General features: G+C 32.9%; 7 protein-coding genes across 11 annotated transcripts; 4 read left to right on the top strand and 3 right to left on the bottom strand.

Moving 5' to 3' along the window:
* The first annotated feature begins 671 nt into the window (after positions 1-671).
* Positions 672-5,671, top strand: LOC103871663 (acyl-protein thioesterase 2). 3 transcript variants are annotated; one of them, XM_009149939.3, is made up of 9 exons: positions 674-2,390; positions 2,517-2,628; positions 3,328-3,364; positions 3,473-3,542; positions 3,661-3,765; positions 4,114-4,261; positions 4,351-4,433; positions 4,521-4,611; positions 4,692-5,671. In XM_009149939.3, exons 1-9 carry the CDS (start codon positions 2,381-2,383, stop codon positions 4,744-4,746), a joined length of 711 nt encoding a protein of 236 aa, XP_009148187.2. In that variant the 5' UTR covers positions 674-2,380; the 3' UTR covers positions 4,747-5,671. The 3 variants fall into 3 exon arrangements, with proteins under 3 accessions (XP_033128382.1, XP_009148187.2, XP_033128383.1); XM_033272491.1 differs by having other exon boundaries at positions 672-2,390; positions 4,521-5,671; XM_033272492.1 differs by lacking the exons at positions 4,351-4,433; positions 4,692-5,671 and having other exon boundaries at positions 681-2,390.
* Positions 5,672-5,902: 231 nt separating this feature from the next.
* LOC103871197 (late embryogenesis abundant protein 7) lies at positions 5,903-7,350 on the top strand. The gene is made up of 3 exons (XM_009149422.3): positions 5,903-6,453; positions 6,743-6,877; positions 6,960-7,350. Exons 1-3 carry the CDS (start codon positions 6,397-6,399, stop codon positions 7,098-7,100), a joined length of 333 nt encoding a protein of 110 aa, XP_009147670.1. The 5' UTR covers positions 5,903-6,396; the 3' UTR covers positions 7,101-7,350.
* On the bottom strand, positions 7,218-9,339 carry LOC103871198 (probable disease resistance protein At1g52660). Its single transcript, XM_009149423.2, has 3 exons — positions 8,530-9,339; positions 8,098-8,436; positions 7,218-8,003 (listed from the first exon to the last, which is right to left on the bottom strand). Exons 1-3 carry the CDS (start codon positions 9,284-9,286, stop codon positions 7,978-7,980), a joined length of 1,122 nt encoding a protein of 373 aa, XP_009147671.1. The 5' UTR covers positions 9,287-9,339; the 3' UTR covers positions 7,218-7,977.
* A 72-nt stretch (positions 9,340-9,411) lies between these two features.
* Positions 9,412-12,338, top strand: LOC103871199 (pentatricopeptide repeat-containing protein At1g52640, mitochondrial). Its single transcript, XM_009149424.3, has one exon. It carries the CDS (start codon positions 10,381-10,383, stop codon positions 12,079-12,081), a length of 1,701 nt encoding a protein of 566 aa, XP_009147672.2. The 5' UTR covers positions 9,412-10,380; the 3' UTR covers positions 12,082-12,338.
* LOC103871200 (O-fucosyltransferase 13) lies at positions 12,336-14,636 on the top strand. 3 transcript variants are annotated; one of them, XM_033272478.1, is made up of 6 exons: positions 12,336-12,701; positions 12,828-12,907; positions 13,131-13,222; positions 13,296-13,384; positions 13,473-13,694; positions 13,757-14,636. In XM_033272478.1, exons 1-6 carry the CDS (start codon positions 12,574-12,576, stop codon positions 14,487-14,489), a joined length of 1,344 nt encoding a protein of 447 aa, XP_033128369.1. In that variant the 5' UTR covers positions 12,336-12,573; the 3' UTR covers positions 14,490-14,636. The 3 variants fall into 3 exon arrangements, with proteins under 3 accessions (XP_033128369.1, XP_009147674.1, XP_018507996.1); XM_009149426.3 differs by having other exon boundaries at positions 13,152-13,222; XM_018652480.2 differs by having other exon boundaries at positions 12,543-12,701; positions 13,127-13,222.
* A 2,792-nt stretch (positions 14,637-17,428) lies between these two features.
* On the bottom strand, positions 17,429-20,430 carry LOC103871201 (pentatricopeptide repeat-containing protein At1g52620). The gene is given in 2 exon segments (XM_009149427.3): positions 17,429-17,722; positions 17,724-20,430. Coding segments are annotated over 2 exon segments (2,514 nt in total). The 5' UTR covers positions 20,193-20,430; the 3' UTR covers positions 17,429-17,677.
* Positions 20,431-20,656: 226 nt separating this feature from the next.
* Positions 20,657-22,200, bottom strand: LOC103871202 (signal peptidase complex catalytic subunit SEC11C). Its single transcript, XM_009149428.3, has 8 exons — positions 21,983-22,200; positions 21,675-21,787; positions 21,515-21,586; positions 21,402-21,437; positions 21,284-21,329; positions 21,105-21,192; positions 20,966-21,023; positions 20,657-20,890 (listed from the first exon to the last, which is right to left on the bottom strand). Exons 1-8 carry the CDS (start codon positions 22,059-22,061, stop codon positions 20,840-20,842), a joined length of 543 nt encoding a protein of 180 aa, XP_009147676.1. The 5' UTR covers positions 22,062-22,200; the 3' UTR covers positions 20,657-20,839.
* Between the last annotated feature and the right edge of the window lie 1,461 nt (positions 22,201-23,661).

A 23,661-nucleotide genomic window follows, 5' to 3' on the forward strand; every position in this document is an offset into this window, starting at 1 on the left:
TATTACTCTATTTTCTACTCCAAAAATAATATTTCTTAAATAATTTCATTTTTATTTTATTAATAATTGCAAATAAAATCTTATACTTATAAAAATTTACCAATTAACCCCAATTATTTTATGTTTACGATAATAATTAAAATATAAATTATTTGAATTAAATATTTATTATTAAAAAGTACAAGAAATCATTAAAAAAGACAACATATATATAGGTTCAACAATGAGCATTAGAATATTTTTTCCACAAATGATCAACTAATGCATTTCGTAATGAAAAATGAGATTCTTTATTTTTGATATTCCTAAATCGAGCAAGAAAATTTTGAAATCGGACATTTTCATCTTCTGCAATTTCAATATCTGGAGGTGGAGCTTCTCTTTCAAGTTCACGCTCATTTTCATCTTCTGCAATTTCATGTTATTGTATCATTTTAAATATTATTTAAGTAAAAAATAGAAACATTAAAGATTCAAAGGATCATTTTATAAATAAAAAAAGTTCAACTCCAAAATGGAGTAATGGGTAAGATTACTCCATAAATGGAGTAACCCTAGCCATTACTCCATTTTTAACTCCAAAATGGAGTGGGGTTGGAGAAGATTTTACTCCATAATGATGTTTGGAGTTGAAAATGGAGTAGGGTTGGAGATGCCCTAATGATCAAATGCGAATGAATGTTATATTATCTTTCCTCATTAATTTCACTCATATAAAATGCAAATGTTTTTGGGAAATATGCTATGATAGCACTAAAAAGGGGTAGAGATTTGGAATTGAGGTTTAAAATTTTGTAAAATAAAAAATAAATATTAAAAATTTGAAAATAAAAATTTTAAAAATAGTTTCAAAAAGTATTTTCGAATTACAAAAAGAAAATTTGAAAAGAAAATAAAAAAATAAAAAAGTTCGAATTCGAAACATATAATCTAAAACTATTTTTTTTTTTTTATATATCTAGAATATTAAGGTCTTTTTACCTATTAAATAAAATAATTTGGTTATTTTCTTCTTTGTACTCTATTTTTGTGACCAAAACTTAAAATGATTTATTTACAAGAATTGCCCAATGCTTTTCACAACAGTTCGGGAAGCAGCATAAAACCTTTACACGCGAAACAACTTTATAAGTTGATACATAGACGGATTATCCATTGACACTCCATTTACACATAAAACAGTGTGACAGACATACGTGGGTTCAATTGACCACCCATAAAATTTTACATGAATTAGGTTTTGGTTATACGTTGATTTCTAATAGATTTGTTGATTGTTTTGTTTGAACATCCTAGATTAAACATTGACCATTTTATATCAATTATCTGTACCTATTAATCCATCCTTAGCATTTGATTGGAAGTTTAGTTTTTGCACGTATTTCTTGATTAGATTTGAGATCACTTTGTTTATATTTCTAAGATCTTAGCTAGTTATCAATCATTCATCTTCTTATTTGATTAGAATATAGAAGTTTGTATATTCTTAGTGTTATTGATCACTGGTTACTTGTGGATTCGATCTTAAAGTGATGCATTAATATACCGATTGTGGTAGCGTTCACATTAAATTAATCGACATGTAATAATAATAATAACTAAAACCAAACTATTGTGTGATTCACAAATTAAAAACTGTTATTTATCATATTTACTCGGACTAATAAATTTTAATAACATACAAATATATTCCTAGTTTAGTACTCCATATAATTAATTAAACAATGATGATTTGAATCAACAGATTTTTAGCTTTTTAGTTTTTAATAAAGAGAAATTTCCTATGATAGCATTTTAAAGTTTTTGTCACAAAATAGTCCTCAATGAAGAAAATGACTAAAATAAATTTTATTAAAGGATAAAAATGTATTTTTACTCTATGGTTAACTAATCTAGACTTAAAGTTCAAAGTTATATTAAAAATTTCAAAATAAAAAGATGTTATTTTGGTCATTTTATTTTTTAAATGCTATTTTTGTGACAAAAACTTAAATATGACTATTTGAGAGAATTGCCTTTTAATAAATTATAAACAGAAAATCATTTAAAAGTGAATTTACGTGTGAATTGTACTAAATAATTATGCATGCCTCCAATAGAAATTTATTATGAATATTTATCTGATAGTATGTGTTGTCCAACTTAGTGCAAGATCTTCGTTATCTATACAACATTTAATAGTAAGATTTTTCAACTTTTGTTCATAACTCATAAGGCTCTAATTTTATTGGTTAACAAAAAGTTGACCACTCATTTCTTGTATAAATACTCAACCTCTTCCCTTGCCTTCGCTTATCTTTTCTTCTAAAGCAAGTTAGAAACTTCCGAAATAATTCAAGAAAAAAGTTCCCTCGAAAACAAGAGTACTTCTCATCGCAGCATGGCTTCTGGTTTGATTTTTTCATGTTTTAATTACTTGCTTCTTCAATAGTTATCAAAATCGTTGACTATTTTTTCTCACACTTTCTGCGTGGAGCTGATAAGTGAATTTGCTTGCGTATGATAACTCTATGCAGGTAGTAGAACCGTACGACGCTTAAATTTTGGAACGTGTTATGTTATTGAGCCCATAGAAATCCATAAAGCAACTATAGTATGGCTGCATGACCTCGACCATATCGGACGCCGGTAACAATCTCTCATGCTTTATCTTGTGTTCTCTTGTATACAAAAATCAAGCAACTCTCGTGTTAATTAATTATACCAGCAAGCATTGGTAATTTGGTAGTACGTCACGTTTTTAAAAAAAAAAATTGAAAAGTTAAATTTCCCCCCCCCCCCCCCCCTCTTTTTCGAAGCACTTTTTTTTGAAACACTAATTTTTCCATATTTTGCAAATACTAGTTTATCAGTTTTGCATCTCAGGTGAATGTAGTTTCTCTGAACATTAAATGTTTATTTTTTTTAATTTGTGGAAATACAAAGAAGCATATATATATATGCTTTTAATTTACATTTCCTCGGAACTTGTCTTTTCTTATATGATACTCCTCTGTTTCTAAATATAAGATGTTCTAGGTAAAACACGCTTATTAAGAAAATTACTTTTTATCTAAAATATATTATTAAAACTATAAATTAAAACCATTCAACCAATTATAAAATATAACTATTAAATTTGATTGGTTAAACAGATTTTGATATAGTTAAATGTACCTAGAAATATGAAAACATCTTATATATTAGAACATAAAATTTCTTCTAAACATCTTACATTTCGGAATGGATGGAGTATTAATTTCGTTTCACTAAAGTTGTATATATATTAACTAGTAGGAGTATTTCTTATGTACTTCTAATTATATCTACCTGTATTATATCTAACAGCTGTTTAGAGCCTCTGAAAGATTTGAATCTTCCAAGTGTATGGATCGATCCCATTAACATACATTTTTCCATGAATTAATTTTATGTAGCCAAAATAGAAAACTGAATGGTTTTTTTTCTATTACAATTATATGATTTGTTATAGATAAAATGGATTTGTCCGACTGCTCCCAGACTTCCCGTTACTTCCTTGGCTGGACAAAACGCCACTGCGTGTAAGATTAATTGGTTTTAGTCTTTCGTTTTTTATTAAATTAATATTTGATGTCTATAAAATATTAATGGAAAACAGAACTAATAATATTGCATTTATATTCATCTATGATGAATCAGGGTGCGACATCACAAAAGTTTCAGAGAGCATGCAACATGATTTCGAATCATTAGATAGTGTAAATTCATATGTTGCTGATCTTTTATCTACCGAACCAACGAATGGTAAATCCGGAATTATATATACACTTATAGCATCTCCATGGTTAAACTACTCTTTTTAAAACTCATAAAATCTCCTTTTTGTCAACTCTCCTTGAAATCTATCATCAAATCTAATTCTATTATGTATAAGAAGAAATATGGCGAAAGAATATCTTATTATATAAATTGGTTCTCAAAACTTCTCATTTTATAAGCGGTTTTAGTTTTTACTTTCTTTTATTCATTTTGTCAACACCGCCATTGGAATGCTCTTATCATGTGTCGTTTAAAATATATAGCACATCAACTATGTATTATTGTTAATTAATTTCATAATAACTATTATCATCGTTGGTTTTTGGTACGTAGTTATTAAAGGTGTAGGAGGTGTCGGTTTGGGAGCAGCAGCAGCTCTCTATTTTGCGAGTTCCTGCGCCTTTGGAAAGGTCCAGATTAAGCAACAAATGATTAACCCGCAAATTGTTATAGGGATCAACGGTTGGCTTCCTGGCTTGACGTAGGCTCCATAAGCCCTTAGGTCACAATTTTCTAAATTTAAGTTACGTACCCACGTCTAATAATGGAAAGTCAAACTCAATTATGTAGGAGCTTACAACCCAATATGAATAATGCTTTTGGGACTTTTAATCGTGCTAAATTGCAACGAATCTTACTTTTACACGGAACCTGTATGTGTTATATAAGTTATAATAATTTATTTATAGTAATTAAGTAACAATTGCGTGATCATCTTGCGTTTCGTTTATTTGTCACAGCTGATGATGTAGTTCCCTCCGAGTTTGGATACAAATGTGCTGTTTCCCTTCGAAACAATGAATTTCCAACCATGTTTAAACAATGTGGAGGGTATAAACATCGATTAATTCTCTCTCTCTCTCTCTCTTTTTTTTTTTACATATTTTCTGATTTTAGGTTGTCATTTGCAGCAATCATGTAATGACCGAGATATGCGTTTGGCTCACACAAACCTTTGGACTCTGAAAATGAATTCAAACTCTGCATAAATAAAATAATCGAGAACAAAAATATCATGGAGTATTACATATTAATATACATTAGAAAGTGTTTTAGTGTCATTTTTATGTTTTTAATATCCAGTAGTTAATGTACTCTTTATTATAAACCTATATATACAAATTATTATATAGTTTGGATTTTGGTGTAATCGTGAGTTTTTAATTATCATTTCATAATTATAAAAGGCTCTTTACAGCTAAGATAAGTATATATTTAGATATAAATTAGTAAGTATTTTACTATATTAATTAAAATTCCATGCTTTACAAATAAAATCTATAATATTATTTGAGAAGTGAATTTGCTCATTTTCATGATTTCCATAATTTTTGGATAAGTCAATAGTTTTCATAAATATTTTTTTAATGTATTTTTATAATAAACATTTTTGGAAACATGATAATTGCAATATTTCAGCTATACAAATATTGGATATTATCTTATTTTTATTATATTAAAAATCCATTTGATTTTAGGTGATTTAGTTATTTTAATAAATATTTTTAATAATATTTAAATATAAGATAATAAACAGTTTTGAGAAAATATGATAATTATCATCTACACAACTATTTGATATTATCTTATAAATATTATTTAAGAATATTCTTCTCTTATATGTCATGAAAGGATTATATTTATATTTTGGTATTAAAAATTATATAATTTTGGATTTTTTAATATAAGTTCATCGATAGCATATACAATTTATTATTTTTATTTATTAGTGTTTAGTTTTTAACAATATTTTTCAAACGAGTATAAATTTTATAAATATGTGTTATCACAAAAGCTCATATTTATGTTATATCCATACCAAAGCAGTACTCGAATACAAGTTGTAGAGAAACATTAGAAAAAAAACTGCAATGAAAAAAGATGAATATTTGAAACATAAGAGATATAAACATTTTTAGAACATTGGTGGAATTATTTATTTACTGTAAATCATAATTTAAAAAAATAAGATAATTCTTATATATATATATATATATATTGTTATTTTCAAATAATATTTTCTATTATAAAGTTAAAAACTAAAATAAAAACATTTGTATAAAGATATTTTTAAAAATATATTTACTGTGTGAGTGTTTTAAAGTTTTCAACAATAAACATATATGTATTTTGATGAAAAATTGTCATATATAAATAACTTGATGTTTGATTTAAACTTTCAAGAACATTTGAAATAATAAAATATAAACTAATAAATATTTCAATTCTTGTATTTTTATTTTTTCGATGTTGTTTTTTGGTCTAAAAGATTGATGTAAATTCACGATCGATATTGCCTCCTGTGGAAAACAAATGTCACCGGAAGAAAGGTTTAAGATCTTCCTATTTCCAGATATCCTCCTCCAATCCTTGACCAAGCAACGTTTTAAAATAATACGTCCTATAATGCTAAAAGTATTCGTCTCCACAAAATTTGGCCATATCAATCGTCAAATTGTTTTCTACGTGTCAGTCGAATGCTTAGATCCAGGGTTTTACTATTTTTTTTTTACTATAATAAAATTTTCCAGTTGTATAAATACCATATCAATCCATTCAAGTATTCCACAAATTTACAATCTGAACTAGAGAGTTATCCACAGATCCAAAAAGAAGATGTCGTCGAACCAAGAACTAAGCCTTAAGGCCGGAGAAGCCACCGGTCAAGTTCAGGTAAACATACAAACACAAAAGGAAAATTTCGAATGATATTGTATATAGGCATAGCCACAGATCGCTCAAGTCTTTTTGGATGTCCACGACCGCGTTGATCTATTGATATCATATTGTGCTATTTTATTTTTTATATATATAAGATTTACATTTTTGGAAAATATATTTGAGACCCGAAATTAGGGGGTTAAAGTGAACTTAACATTTTTATTCTAATTTCTCAAACTTTGACCATAAATCAATTTTCTAAATGGGATTTTCTCAAATGAATTATACCTTTTAATTACAGCTGAAGAAGGAAGAGTACTTGAACAAAGTATCACACGCAATGAATGAGAATGCAGATCATCACTCACACTCACACGCAGAACATGATCAGAATAATCCTTCCCTAATTTCTCAGGCCTCCAATGTCATCCAACAGGTATTATTACTTCTTTTCATTAGTTTAAATAAATGATATAGCCATGATTTTATAACATATTTACTGTTAATTTGGAGTGCAGACAGGAGGACAAGTGAAGAATATGGCACAAGGAGCAGCGGACGCTGTGAAGAATACTCTTGGAATGAGTCCGGCCACTAACAACCCTAGCAACCAGGCCGGCACGACCCACCCGAGCAACCCTAGCTCTAAAAATCTTTAAAAAGAGTTGCTTAAGAAAACGTTGGCCTGATCTTTTCAACATACACAAAACCTTATTCTCAGTGTTTTGTTTGCTCTATTTATTATCTGATTTTTTTTTGTATTTTTGTTATTTCTGTTTTTTTTTTTGAACATTTTTTTGTTATTTATGTTGAGACATTATTACGTGTCTCACTCATCATAACCCTTAGTAAGGGCTTTATTTATCTTATGAATGATCGTAAAATAATATCATCTTTTCTTTTTTGAAACTTCTTTTAATATGATAATATCATCTCTTTTTTTAATTTATATAAAGAAAAACAATGGATTATTAGTCCAGCTTGATTAACTTACGTTTTTTATCCTGTATAAATCATTATATTATGGTTTGCTACTTTGCTTGTTCACCATCACCATTAGATTGTTGAAACGTCCGTTTATTTTGATAAATTTAATAAATTTTTTTATGAACGATTGGTACTTAAATACAATATTGTATTAATGAAAACTATTGTTGACTGTAAAATCTCTCTTTTAATGAAAAATCTGAAATATCAAGATTCATGAAAGTGTTTTAGAAAATCATTGGCTGTCACAAAAACTTCTTCTTCAACTCCTCTGTTCTTCACTTCTTTGTGTGTATGCGTCTATGTTTTCTCTCAACATAGACATGATATAATCATTTTCTGTTTCACTAACTTGGAGTCAATTAGATATTTTTGTTGTTGTTTTGTTGACAATAGAAGTATAGAACATTCATTCATATATAAAATCATTGGGAAAATTACAAAGCAAATACACAATTATTAAAATAAAAACCAAACAATTTCTTCAAAAGAAACCTAGCCAGTAACTTTAAACACTCCAAATAATAATATCATTTCAACTTCCTTCACCTAGTTCCTGTCCAGTAACTTGAGAACTATTACAACCCAATAAAAATGATAATTAGTAAAACCAATTATACAAAATATGTGCTGACTAAAAATGTTTGATAAGTTTACAAAATTGTGTACCTGAGAAATTAGGAGGAGAGTTACTCAAGATGTATAAAGCGTCACGCCACTCCTGTGGTGTTTTCTTGGAGGCCATGGCTCGACCAATGGTGACCAAAGCCAGAGGAAGACCGTCGCATTTGGCTGCAACCTCTTGAGCCACCTTTGCTATGTCCGGGTGGCTCTTCACAGTATCTTCTCCAACATTCTTCTTAAACAAGTCCCAAGCTAGCTCCCACGCCAATTTCTCCACTTTAATCTTCGTCTGTGCACTCATCTCCTTACAAACGTCTTCACTACAAGTCGTGAATACAACCTTCGACCGGTTCTGCGCATCAGGTGGTGGAACTCCAGCTTTCACTTTACAAAAAAAAAGACAAATAACTTATATCACAAGTAATAAAATAAACACTTTGTTTCTTGTATCACAAGTAATTCATTGAGAACCCTTACCTAGGTCAACTTTTTCCCAAACATCATCAAGAAACAATGCAAAACGTCTCTTACTCAAGATGTCAAAGATCTTGGCAGCTTTCTCTTCCTCGGTCTTACTCGTCCACGTCCTATCCAAAAACCCAATCTTCTCCCTAATCGTGTCTTGAATCTTTTCAAGATTCAGATTCTTAGACACAAACACCCACAAAACAAAATCAAACCCATTTGCTTTCTGTTGAAGCAACCTGTTATTAACCTGAGTCAGAACCGTTGTCTTTCCAACACCTTCCACACCATACAATCCAATAATCCCAGTGTTCTCCATCGTCAAACACCTCCAAACCAAACCAGAAACCGCCTCTAACCCTACTGTCTCCTCATCATTAGTCTTAACCGTTGAGCCGCTTCCTCCTCCGACGACGTTTTCAGCAACAACCTCAAACATTCCTCTGCTCTTAATCTCTTCAACTTCTTTCAGCTTCTTGCAAATCTTCTTCTCCATCTTGTGGCTTGAAGATAACAACCCTTGGCTGGAAGAAGAAGACGTCAAGAACAAGTCTTCTGCTTCTTTTATAACAATGTCGGCTTGTCTAAGCCATGATTGGACTTTGTCTAACCGCTTCATCTGTTGCTGCTCTTCACAAATCTTGACCCTTTTCATCACGCTGTTCCCAATATCTTTGAGTTCTTCGGTTGCGATCTTTAGCTTCCTCACATTATCGTTGAGCTTCCCAGTGTACATGCATCTAACCAAACTCTTGAGATCTTTTCCCATTTTTCAAGTTTTTCTCAAAGTAGATTCTTGAAAATGGGTTTGTTTGTATATATTTATATATGAACTGTCTGTTTATTAGTCTTGACATGGACTGACTTGCACGTTTTGGTTTTGTTGCCGATGTCTAATAACGGTTGTTGGAAATTTTAAGGTCAATTACCAAATAAAACCTAGTTTAAATATATTTATACGTGCGTTTGAGACTTGAGTATTATATTGCTGTATTCTTTGTCGCTCTATGAAAGTGATTAGTACATGCTCTGATGAAACTCTGCACTACTTCGCCAATTAGCAATCAAATAAGACTATGCATTATATATTATCGTATATATGAGTCGGACTTTTTTCGAGAATTCTCCTTCTCATTTAGTAAAATATTTTAAATATCTTAGAAAAAAAATGTATTATGTTGGTTGGTCACCCTTGGTGGTTAACATGTCAAGAAGTTAACTTGAAATCTTTGTTGTGCCTACATTTTACAGATAATTTGTAATATCACATCCTACTCGAGTCCGTCTGAATCTGTCAAAACTCCTATGCTGCAATTTGTTATATCTCTTTGTCGGGATGGACATGAAAATAATAGACATACATTGACGAAAACATGGACATAATTGGCAGATTATTTGGGTCAATTAATACATTGATATTAGATACTTTTAATATAACAAATAATATAAGATTAATCACCATTGAACTACTAAACTAACAATATAACCAATTTTTACGGCAGTTTTATTAATTAATATATAAATACATTTTATTTGTTTGAATGTGGACAATTTTCCAGAATACATCATCCAACAACTAATTTTTTCGAAATAATTTTAATTTCTCCATAAAAAAGATATCAAATATACAATAACAGAATTTAAGAATTTTTATTTGGCGAAAGTCTTACATTCTTTTTCTTTAAACCCTATTTTTGTTTGTATAGGTGGATCAGTTTTCCAATGATTTTGTACGATAAACTTTCTAGTTCTCCTAAAAGAAAAACTAATCTTCTTCTGTGATACGAGGACAAACCTCGTTTGATAACTAAAGATCCTTTTGGCAGAGGAATAGCCAGAAACAAATTCTAAACTAGAAGAGACATGACGATCGAAATAGCATCTTGGGCCCAACATATAATAAACAGATCCCTTGATGGGCTTTGTATATTAATCGCTTCCGAGTTTAAATATCCAGATTGTATTCGTCCAGACACAACAAACATGGCGATTCGAACATTCTCCTCTCTTGTCCGCGCCACTCTTCACCAACCCCCTAAACGATTCTTCTTCTCCACACTCCCACACGATCCACCACCACCACCACCAGAGCTAGTCAACGAAATCTCCCGCGTTTTAAGCGATCACCGCAACCCCAAAGACGACCTCGAACACACCCTCACCGTCTACTCTCCCAAACTCTCCTCCAACCTAATCGAACAAGTCCTGAAACGCTGCAAAAACCTCGGCTTCCCCGCTCACAGATTCTTCCTCTGGGCGAGACGAGTCCCGGGCCTCGAACCCAGCTCGGAAAGTTACCACATTTTGGTCGAGATTCTTGGTAGCAGCAAGCAGTTCGCTTTGCTTTGGGACTTTCTGATCGAAGCGAGAGAGTATAACTACTTCGAGATTGGTCCTAAAGTGTTTTGGATTGTCTTTAGAGCTTATAGTAGAGCTAACTTACCAAGTGAAGCCATTCGAGCTTTTAATCGAATGGTTGAGTTTGGGATTAAGCCTAGTGCTGATGATCTTGACCAGCTTCTCCATTCGCTTTGCGATCGGAAACACGTGGAACACGCTCAGGAGGTTTTCGACAAGGCCAAACACTGTTTCGTCTTCGCGCCGAGCGCGAAGACGTATAGCATTTTAGTGAGAGGCTATGCGAGGGTGAGAGACGCCTCCGGTGCACGCAAGGTGTTCGATGAAATGCTTGAGAGAAACTGCGAAGTCGATTTGCTCGCGTACAACGCGCTTTTAGACGCGTTGTGCAAGTCCGGCGATGTCGACGGAGCGTATAAGATGTTTCAAGAAATGGGTAAGCTCGGACTTACCCCGGACGCGTACAGCTACGCTATTTTCATCCACGCCTACTGCGACGCGGACGATGTTCATTCGGCTTATAAGGTTCTCGATAGGATGAAGAGGTACGGGCTTGTACCTAATGTGTACACGTACAACCATATCATAAAGACTCTCTGCAAGAAGGAGAAGGTTGATGATGCTTATCTACTGTTGGATGAGATGATTGAAAGAGGAGCTGATCCGGACACTTGGACTTACAATTCGATAATGGCTTACCACTGCGACCACTGCGAGGTGAACCGAGCGACGAATCTGATCTCTAGAATGGACAGAACCAAGTGTTTACCTGATAGGCACACTTACAATATGGTTCTCAAGCTGCTGATAAGGATAGGGAGGTTTGACCGCGCCGAGGAGATGTGGGAAGGGATGAGCAAGAGGAAGTTTTATCCAACGGTTGCTACTTATACCGTGATGATACATGGGTTGGTGAGGAAGAAAGGGAAGATGGAGGAGGCTTGCAGGTACTTTGAGATGATGGTTGACGATGGGATTCCGCCTTATTCGACGACGGTTGAGATGTTGAGGAACAGGCTTGTGGGTTGGGGACAGATGGATGTTGTGGATGTTTTGGCGGGGAAGATGGAGAGGAGCAGTTGTTGTAAGGTTAGAGAAATGGCGGTTGAGATGAGAGGGAGGAGGAGGAGAGTGGGACGTAGGAGTGAAGGAAGCGAAGATGATGATTCTGAGCTTGAAAGAGAAACATATGATAGAAACATATGAATAATTAAGTTAGAGAGATATATGAAATGCAATATTTGGATAGGCTCAAAGAGTAGTTTGGATTTTATCAATGGTGAGGAACGTTCTCTAAAGACAAGACAAGACTGAATCTATGGGCGAACGTTCCCTAAAGACAAGACTCTATGTTGTTTAAAGACAAGAGACTTTCACTGTGGTTCTTGTAACAGTAGATATATTCAAGAGTGGTGTTTCTTTTGGCTCTAATCCCTCCATATTCGACCATCCTTGTACGGGTTTCTCTTTGGATCATAAATATTAAAAGACTTTCTGCCTCTTGTTCTGACCATAAAACACTTTTTGAAGCATGTGTGAGTTTTCACTGAGACCTTTTAAATGAGAAAGAAGGTTTGAGAAAAACAGAGTTTCTCTGCTGAAACAGAGGTTTTTTGCCACCGACGACGAAAGTGCGAAGCTTTAATAGATCTGATTCGCAAGCTCCGATCTGAAGTTGAATTTGTCAAAACCTATCAAATGATTGCATCTCCGGTGAAGCCACTCTTCGTATTCGTCTTGACGTTCTCTCTTCTCCTCGTCGTGATCATTCTATCTCCCTCGCCACACTTTCTCCAGATTCCACCGGTTCCTTCCGGTTCATCACTGTAAGTGTGTCTTCTCCATGTTAGAGTATTGGGAAGCATTCAAAATGTTGTCTTTTACGTGCTAACGTTGGACAAATCAGTGTTGTTTTCTTCGAGTAAGATTGGTTTGGTGATTGTCTGCTTCAGGGGTGGTTCTGTAATATGGAGTGTCAAGAGGACAATGGAGTGGAGGCCTTGCAAATGGTGGTTACAAGGACATCTCACTCGTATGCATTCTTTGTCTTCTCATTCTCCTAAGTCTTTTTGAGTTGAAAACAGTTAACTCTAGTTTTGTTCCATTGATAGGTTCTTGTCTGATATGTGGTTATAGTAGCAAAACTTGGTTTTTGTTTGAAAAGAGAAGACTTTTTTTAGTTGGTTAGACTGTAGTAGAATGCTTGTAGTGAGTTTACTTCTCTGAACTTTGTGATGGATCTTCATTGCAGACAGTTTTTTGTTCAAATACTGCAGCTCTACCAGCTAAAACTAATGGATACATCCGTGTTGATTGCTATGGTGGCCTCAATCAGATGAGACGCGATGTATGTTTTGAGAAAGCATAGAGTCTAGTGAATGTGTTTAAATGGTAATGATGATGTGATAAATGCTTTGCAGTTGTGTGATGGAGTTGGGATTGCTCGTTTGCTGAATGCTACACTTGTTCTCCCCAAGTTTGAGGTGGCTGCGTATTGGAACGAGTCTAGGTTAGGCTCATGTTGCAAATCTTAACGGTGTTTTGTTTTTTTGGGTCAAGTAAAGATGATTAAAACGTCAGTGATGCTCTTGTTGCAGTGGGTTTGCAGATGTGTTTGATGTAGACTACTTCATCCAAAAGATGAGTGGTTTTATCAATGTGGTAAAAGAGCTACCAAAAGACATTGCATCAAAGGAGCCATTTAGAGTAGATTGTAGCAAAAGAAAAGGTCAATTTGATTACATTGAAAGCGTTCTTCCATCGTTGCTGGAGCATCAGTACATTTCTTTTACACCAGCAATGAGCCAACGCAGAGACAGGTAACTTTCTAACTCTAGTCTATCTTCTCTTTGTCAAGTTTCTTACACTAATGTGTTTCCAGGTATCCTCAGTATGCAAAAGCCACTCTGTGTCAAGCTTGTTACTCAGCTCTACGCCTTACTAGCTCCCTGGAGAAGAAAGCCACCGAGCTTTTCGACGCTATCCCCAAACCCTTCTTGTCGCTTCACCTCAGATTCGAACCAGACATGGTAGCTTACAGCCAGTGCGAATACCAAAACCTCTCTCCTTCATCTATCTCCGCCATTGAAGCTGCTCGCGTCGACAGGAAGCCATGGACAGGAGAGCTAGCTCAGATCTGGAGGAAACGAGGCAAATGCCCTCTGACTCCCAACGAAACAGCTCTGATGCTTCAGTCACTCAACGTCCCAACGAACACAAACATATACTTAGCAGCTGGAGACGGTCTAATGGAGATGGAAGGTTTCACGTCCGTTTACACAAACGTCTACACAAAGTCTGCTTTACTTAACCGAGAGGACTTCACCAGAATGCATGGAAACACAAAGGCTGCGTTGGATTATCATGTCTCCATCAACAGTGATGCATACGTGGCTACTTACTTTGGAAACATGGATAAGATAGTTGCAGCTATGCGGACGTATAAAGGGATGCATAACACTCTGTTCCTGAGCAGAAAGGCATTTGCGGAACTCACTTCTCAGGGGATTGAAGGCGCTGAGCTGAAGAATGCTCTTTGGGAAGTTCATAAAAACGATTTTGCGATCGGTAGAGGTTTTGCTTTGCCTGATTGCTTCTGTGAATTTGAGCTGTAATGCAAGATTATTTTCTTACTTCATTCTTGAGTTGACACGACGTTTGTAACAACAACACTTTGTTCATGTACTAAAACATACCGACGACGTTACATTCTTGGAGAAACGCTCCTGTCTGCAAATACAAAAACATAGTGTACATCCTAAGATCAGCTGTTCTGGTTCGGGTAGTTCGGGCAATCCATGTTAAATATCTAGTATTTTGGGTAAACTGATATTTCTGATAAAATTACTACAGATACTTCGGATGAAAATACCTAGATACTTTCGGGTATTTCAAATACCGGAAAGTAATTTAGTGTTCTTCAATTATTTTTGGATACTTTTAATAGATTTCTAAATTATAAATATATATCTAGTTATATTATATGTATATATAATTAATATATTAATATATTTATATATTCGGTACTTGTTTGGTTTTTGGTTCGGTTATTTTAGATACATGAATATAGAAACTATTCAGGTATTTGAATGTTTCACTGCGGTTCCGTTCGGATATTTCGGTTTGGTTTCAGTTTTTTTTGCTCAAACCTAAATTTAACAATTAAATAGCGTCTGTTTCCTAATCTTTAACCTCTTTATAACTTACAAACATAACTCATTGCAATAAACTAAAAAAAAAGAAGAGGACACTGAAAAAAAAGAGAGAGGATCTCACTATGGAAAATAGTAATGAACTAGGATAAGACCCGCGCCTTGCGCGGAATTAAGTTATTATTTTTATTATATTTTGGAGAATGAAACAATAGTTTGGCTTCATTTGGATTACAGGTGTTCAATCCGGATATCGGGTTGGTTTCGGTTTGGTTCGGTTTTTTCGGTATTTGGTTAGTAAAATATAACTACTATTCTAAATCCATATTTACTTTGACTTTAGTCTTTCACATACTTTTGAAAGATTTCAACTGGACGACTAAATTGATCAGCCAATCTTGTTGCTTTAAATCATTAGTGTATATATATATATATATATATATATTATTTAGTTTGAATATTTATTAAATAAAAATTCATATGCGTTATATTTTATGATCATTTGTAACTTATTATAACAAAAAATAATCTATTGATCACAAAATTTTCAGAGTGGGAATATTCAAATTTCTAATAATATATAGACGTTTTGAAAAATTCAAATATAACATATAAGAAAAAATAAAAATGTTTTTATTATATATTTAATGTGATTTTTTAATATCTTTCAATAATATAAAATTAAAAAAAAAGAACTAAGATACCAAAATTGTTCTCAAATATTTATTATTCATAATAATTAATTTTCATATATACGTTAATCATATTAGGTAATTTCGTAGCTTCTAATTAAGGAAAGTGCAAAAAAAAGTTTGGTAGATTATTTATCAATTCGATAGTTAGTTTAATAAAAAATATAATGTAAGTCAAGATGGACCAACCTATTTTTCTAAGAATATTATATTTTATATAGTCATTTATTATATGAGAATTTTTAATCATACAGTTCTATGATCATTCATATCATTTTATAACTGAATATTTAAATCATCGATAACAAAATTTTCAGTGTGAAATCTTTAATAAGTTTATAAATTATAAATGTTTTTGAAAATTCATTGAAAGTTTTAATATTAAAATATTTATGTAATCTTATGGTATATAGTATAATATATATATATATATGTTTTATTATTAAATGATATTTTTTTACTCATATGGTTTTAAAATAATGTGTATCTTCTTATAATATTAAATAAAAGTTCATATTAATACAATTTTATGATCATTTGTAACTTATTATGACAAAAAAAATAATCTATTGATCACAAAATTTTCAGAGTGGGGATCTTCAAATTTCTAATAATTTATAGACGTTTTGAAAAATTCAAAATATAACATATAAGAAAAATTTTAAATGTTTTTATTATATATTTAATGTGATTTTTAAATATATTTTAATAATATAAAATTAAAAAAAGAACTAAGAAACAAAAATTGTTATCAAATATTTATTATTCATTATAATTAATTTTCACATATACGTTAATCATATTAGGTAATTTCGTAGCTTTTATTTAAGGAAAGTGCAAAACATTTTTTGGTACGTTATTTATCAATTCGATAGTTAGTTTAATAAAAAGTGTAATATAAGTTAAGATGGACCAACCTATTTTTCTAGGAATAGTATATTTTGTATAGTTATTTATTAAATAGGAATTTATAATCATACGGTTCTATGATCGTTCATATCGTTTTATAACAAAATATTTAAATCATCGATAACAAAATTTTCAATCTGAAATCTTTAATAAGTTTATAATTTATAAATGTTCTTGAAAATTCATTGAAAGTTTTAATATTAAAATATTTATGTAATCTTATGGTATATAGTGTTTAATATATATATATATATTTATTTTATTATTAAATGATATTTTTTGCTCATATGGTTTTAAAATCATGTGTATCTTCTTATAATAAAAATGTTAAACTATTGATCATTAATTTTTAACATAATAATTTTAATAGTTTTAGTCATTTATTGTCTTTTTAAAAAATTCAAAATATAACATATACGAAAAAATCTAAATTTTATTTTTATAGCTAATTTGATTGTTTAATTTATTTTAATAATATAAAATTAAACAAAAAGTGATGGAGGAGATATACATTGTTATCAAATCTTTATTATTAAAATCATTAATTGTTATATATATATTAGTCATTTATGGTAATTCCGTAGGTTTTATTTAAGGAAAGAAAATATCATATCATATCATTATATCATATAGTTTGACCAACTTATGTATCTAACAACATATAAAAATCGAATGTGGACCTACTTATTTTTCAATTGAATGTAATTGACTACCTAATTGAGTGCCACCTATGCATTGGGGCCTCTTTTAATTAATACAAAATTGAGGTTACATCTTTTCAAATGTTCCTCAATTAATATATAAGGGATTGCAATTGGTTTTCATTCACGATCTAATGATCTATCTCTCTTCTGTCGTTAAGTACAGTCATAGACTCATAGTTACCATGTTTCTACAAAAAAGTATACAAATGTAACAAAAAAACGTATAAAAAAATTAACGTAGCCTAGAAGAACCGAACCCACAACATATGACAAATAGCTCAAGAAACAAAACCAACTGAACACCGAGTGATTGTTAGCACTTTGCATCCAAGACCGGCTCTGCAAATCAGATTCTATAGTGCTCAGGTTTTTTGGTGTCTGTGTGTTTTAGCCATTAAATGTAACATACTTGAAGCTTCAGAGGTCACTGCTTGAGGAAAGTGTCGCTCTAAAATGAGTGAATACCTAGCAGCCACTTCAAGACCCTTTTCGTCCAGATCACAAAAGACTGAGTTCTTCCATTGCTTTGAGTTCCCAACCACACAAAAACCATGTAATATAGCAACAGACGAAACAGGATCAGGAGAGAAGCCTTTCTTCACCATTCTATCCTGAAACCTGCAAGCAGTCTTCACCATTCCATGTACAGATAGAGAAGCGATGACAGAGTTGTAAGCAGCAGCATGGTCTGACCACCCATCTGATTTCAACTTATAGAAAAACTCAAGAAACAGAGATCTTTCTCCCTCGTTAGACGGTTCAGAAACAACTTCTCCAGATTCTTTCTTCACAAACCCCTCAAGCAGACAGTTGAAGGTAACTTCATTGGGGACACACTTGTTTCTCAGCATTAGCTCCCAATAGTAAACTGCTTTCCCAAGTGTACTACCATCTTTAGCAAAACTTCTTATGAGCGTTGTGTAGGTGACAACGTTAGGGACAAGACCACAAGACTGCATCTCTTTGAAAGTCTCTTCAGCCCTTTTGAAATCCCCTTGGCAACAGAATCCATTAACAAGAGATGAGTAAGTCACCACGTTTGGCTTACACTTGGTCTTACCCATGTCTCGAAAAATCTTTAAGGCGGTAGTCATATCCTGTTGCTTCACGTACCCATCGATGATTGTGGAATAAGTGAACTCATCAGGTACAAGTCTTTCTTCGGTCATCCTATTCATACACATCAATGCCTCATTCAACATTCCGGATCTGCAAAACCCCTTTATCATAGCGTTGTGGTGCACGACATCAACCTTCACACCCTTTTCAATCGAGAGAGAGGAAACCTTCTTTGCTTCCTCAAAATCACCGCTTCTGATGAATCCATCTATGAGGGTAGCATAGACATAAGCATCCGGCGAAATATTCCGATCCAACATCTCCAAGAAGAGGAGCTTGGCAGATGAAAACCCACCTCTCTTGCACAACCCACTCATCAACATATTGTAGATGGCAGCGTCTGGTGAAACTCCTCTCTCTATCATTTTACCTTTCATTTTAACCGCATCATCCATATGACCTGAAGCAACAAGACCATGGATAAGAATCCCGTATGTTACTATATCTGGTTTGCAACCTCTCTCAGCCATCTGCAGAAGCAACTTAGAAGCAATATCATACTCTTTGACTCTGCAATAACCTTGTATTAGAGGAGCATAGGTTATATTATTCAGAACCAACCCCTTCTTTGCTGCTTCATCCAAAACCCCAACAGCATCTTCCATCCTACCTTCTTTACACAAACGATTGATCAAAATATTATACGTTGCTATATCAGGCTTGCAACCATTAGCTACTATCCACCGTATACTCTCACTTACTTCAACCTTCGAACCATGTCTATACTTAGCATCCATAATATTGTTCAGAAACCAAACACTGACTACTAAACCCCTTTGTTTCACTTCCTTCAAAAGCCGATCACTCGCCGTGAAATCCCCTTTCTTACAAAACCCATTAATCATCGCCCCAAAAGTCTCCAAAGTCGGCATAAACCCCTTAGACTTCAACTCCTTGAAAACCAAACTCGCCTTCTCAACATCACCCATCTTGCAGTACCCACTGATGATCGTGTTGTAAAACACCATATTCGGAACACAACCTTTCCCCCATCTCTCTTCAATCAGCTTCCTACCTTCTTCCACCTTCCCTTCACTACACATACCTTTGAGCAATATACAAGTGCTGTAATTATCACCTCTTTCACGCATTTCGTCATACACCTTGCGTGCATCTCCAAGTCTCTTCCTTTTCACTAACAAACTCAACAACGAGTTGCAAGCAATCACATCCGGCACAGAATCATACAATTCAATCACATACTCATAAACCTCTAAAGCTTTATCCAAACGCCCTGACTCAGCATAGGCGTGAAGAACATGGCTCAGAGCTTCAAGAGTAACCTTCACATTCTCTTTCCTGAGATTACCCAATACATAATCGATCTCGTTGAAGACTCTGTGCCTCGCTAAGAGCCTTAGGAACGAGGAACAAGCAAACCCATTTGCAAAGAGCTCGTCTTTCTTCCGATTCGATAGCCAATCGAAGAGCTTGACCCCGGCTTCGACGTCGCGGATTCGATCGAACACGAAAGGAGAGATGTCGAGGAGTTGTTGGTCGTCGTCTTCGTCGAGGAGGTTGGACCAGTTTGGATTGGTTCTGAGGAGGTGTACGGTGTCGTTTACTTGTTTTTTGAGCGTGGGAGTGATCGGAGAGTGAGATAGAGGAGGAGTGGTGAGGGGTTTGATGCGAGAGAGAAGGGTTTTAGACATTTGATTGTTCGTTTTAATTTTGTCAACGTCGTTTGATTCATTAAGGGGGAGAGCAATCCAAGTATGTTTAATTTCAGATAGGTCCCTCATATTGTTAGTTCTTTGTTAATATCTACCTAACTTTAGATTCGTTTCAGACTAACCCAAAACCGAAAACTTTTTTATTCAAGTCCTCAGAGATTCATTCGGTTTACTATGTTTCAGACTAAAACTCTAGATGAGTAGGTTTGTTCCGGTATGTGATCAATCAGAACCACTTATTCAGATTAATAGACCTCAATATTCGACTAAATATCAAAAAATGCAAATAAATATTTGAAGTATTTATGTAAATTTAAAATATGCAATAGGAACACTCATTCAGACCCTTGGGTAAATATTCAAATTTGGTTTTCGGATATTCAGACAATATCTAAAGTACATCACTATATGGTCCCTTCAAATATTTTTAATATAGGATCAGGTTTGAATTTAAGATTTTTCTGAGTCGGGTTCAGGTTTAGATACACAACCGGTCCATTTATATTTTGTTTCATCTATATTACTATTCATAATTAAGCAATTGAATTTTGGGGTAATACTAATCTCGACAATTAAAAAAAGTTAGCTCCTGATTTGATTATACTGTTTTTGAAGTGGTCTAAACCACAAAATGACCAGTTGATATAACAAGACAGGAAGGATTATAACATAACACACGAGGGTTTGCACTTTGCAGAGTCCATCTCCAAAAGACTTCAATCCTTGGACGTTATAACAAGTAAACCCAATGCACCTATGAGAATATACTGCAACAAGAAAAGAAAATGCAAAATGTAAAAAAAAAAAAAAAAAAACTATTGAGAATGTATTATTGTTATTACCTTGATGATAGGCTTTTCTGTCATAATAATAGTCACCCATCCAACATAAGGCAAGAACCTGAAAGGAGACAAAAACTGCAAGTTAAGAGAGAGAGCTTCTGCGTTGAGAGCTTAGTGACTCGAAGTAAGTTAAAATTACCCGACAGCACGACCCATTATATGATGTCGATGAAGCCATTGCTGACCTTCAGCATAGAGAAGTCTGTCATCTCCATAGTTATTGTCACCTGTGCAAAACAATAAAAAATGAAAAAATGTCAAATGTGTTTTGAAGAATAACACACTAAAAGTGAAATTTCAAATCAGTAAAAACAGTACCTTTTGTCAAAACATCGACTTCCCCTGTATTTTCCCTTTCGTGAACCTATAATGTGATCAAAATGAGATTCAGCTCGGTGTTTATAACTAATTACCGAGAGAAGATAATGAAGATTACCTTAATGACACGATGAACAATTGGAATATCACGACCCTGAGAGCACAAGCATGATGAAGCAACATACCAATTAGTACTAAGATCCCACTAATCAAAGAGAACGTGAAACTTACATCAACATTGAAAACAACAATCTCGCCAGCTCGAATCGGGTCCTTACTCATGTGCAAGAACAATATATCCCCCTATATCAAATTCATTTCACTATTAGCATAACGCATAGTAAAAAAAAAAAAATGGTAAAGCCATTGTCAATATAATTTCAATTTTTACCCTCTTGAAACCAGGTTCCATGCTTCCGGAGAGAACAACAACCACAGGAGATTCACTTCCAGTAACACACATCAAAGCTTTCCATATTATCAAAGCTGACGTCACAATCATCCCTACCGCACAACAAGACTAAGTAATCAAGTCGACAACTTTTTTGCAGGAAAACGAATCTTGTGAAACACCATTGACTTCATCAGTGATAATAACCAAAAGGGTACTCTAATTTAAGGGTAAAGATTCCAACTTTGGAGCTAAAACCAAGACTGAGTTCGATTATTAACATAAAGGAGAGGAAACGAAGAACAAACCAAGGCTTATGGCCTGAGTGAGAAGCTGACGGATCTGTATAGATTTGATTGAATCTATGGTTTCTCCGATATAACCCATCTTTCACACCTTCGGTTTTCTCAGATCGCAGAGACGACGAACGTTGTTTCAAGCGAAGCTGAAGAGGAGAGAAGAGTCTCTCAGAGTCAAAAGCTTTAAATCGGAGGACCGGTTTACAAACTAGATCCGGTTCATATTTTCAGTGACGTGGTTTAAATACGTGGCTGGCTACGTTTTGATGACATGGCATATACTGAATCTACTAAAATACCACTCTAAAAAGAAAATAAGTGAAAACAAAACTTAACCATATATATATACTAGGGTCGGACCCGCCCGTAGGGCGGGTAACCAAATGAACGAAATTATATAAATATATTTAAAATTAAATAGAGAGTTTATTTTAATTATAATTTTTACTATTTTTCTAAAAATACTATTTGTTTTTTCTCCAGAAATTATATATTTGTTGCTAGATTAAAAAAATTCATAAAAAATATAAATAATTTACTTTGTTCACAAAATTTGGTTTTTTGAATTTAATAAGTTTTTAATACATTTCTTCTTAAATTTTATAATTTAAACAATTCGAAAAAGAAAAGCAAATTTTGTAAATAAGCAAGTAGCAGAAAAATATGATAATAATGGTTACTGTTTAATATTTATAAATAACATGTTAGGTTATCTATTATGTATTAGTATATTTGAAAAATCTATTTATGTTTCTTTTTATGTTTCTTTTTATGTTTCTTCACACTCACATGAAAAGATTTTAAAATAATGAATTACACAACTGTTTTACTTTTTTAACCACCAAATTTAGGCTAAACCAAAAAAAAAAAAGAGAACCATACTATTTGATGTATTGTTCGCTATAAAGATGATTTATGGATGATTTGATTTATTGTTAATATATATGGTCCAAATGTTAAAAAAGTGTGTATTTATTGTAATGAAAATTATAAAATATCTTAAATTGTAATGAAAATTTGAAAATATAATTTTATTATCAATGAAAATAACATTAACTTTAATTATTTGTTTTATTATTCTTAATAAAACAAATTTACGAAAATGCTAATGGTACATTTGATTGTTTTTAATATTGGTTTTACTTGGCTGTGACAGTAAGTAATTGGGTTGTTAGTTATTTTTGTTATTTTTTGTGAATATCATTTAATCACACATCAATGTTTATATTTCCAGGGTTTATGACACGCCGAGTCTGGTTGCTATTGCTGGACTCACCTATAAAAGATTTAGCTCTTCCCTTCGATTTTTCTTTACCACAATTCCGAGTATTTTTGTTATGCTTTTAAAGTTTGCATGTGTGTGGAGTTTTGTAGATGATGGTTAGGAATATGAGGAAGCAAAAGGAAAAGGGATTTAGGCAGGGATTTCTATGGCTTTAGTGGCAAATTTAAGCTAGTGCAAGTTTATTTTAATATATATCATCTAGAAAGTTTAGGTTTAAATTTTTAGCTAAAAAAAAAGTTTCGGTTTAAATGAAAGGGATAGTGAAGAGGTAGTAACTTGAGAGATACGCTACAGTTGCAGATCCAACTTGATGGTGTAAATTGTCTAACCTGTGGTTTAACTACATTTGTTCTATATGCTTTTAGAGTCTGTGATTTAGGTTTGTATTTGTGAAAGACGTGGA

Source organism: Brassica rapa, chromosome A06 (assembly GCF_000309985.2).
Source record: "Brassica rapa cultivar Chiifu-401-42 chromosome A06, CAAS_Brap_v3.01, whole genome shotgun sequence".
Classification (NCBI taxonomy): Eukaryota; Viridiplantae; Streptophyta; class Magnoliopsida; order Brassicales; family Brassicaceae; genus Brassica; species Brassica rapa.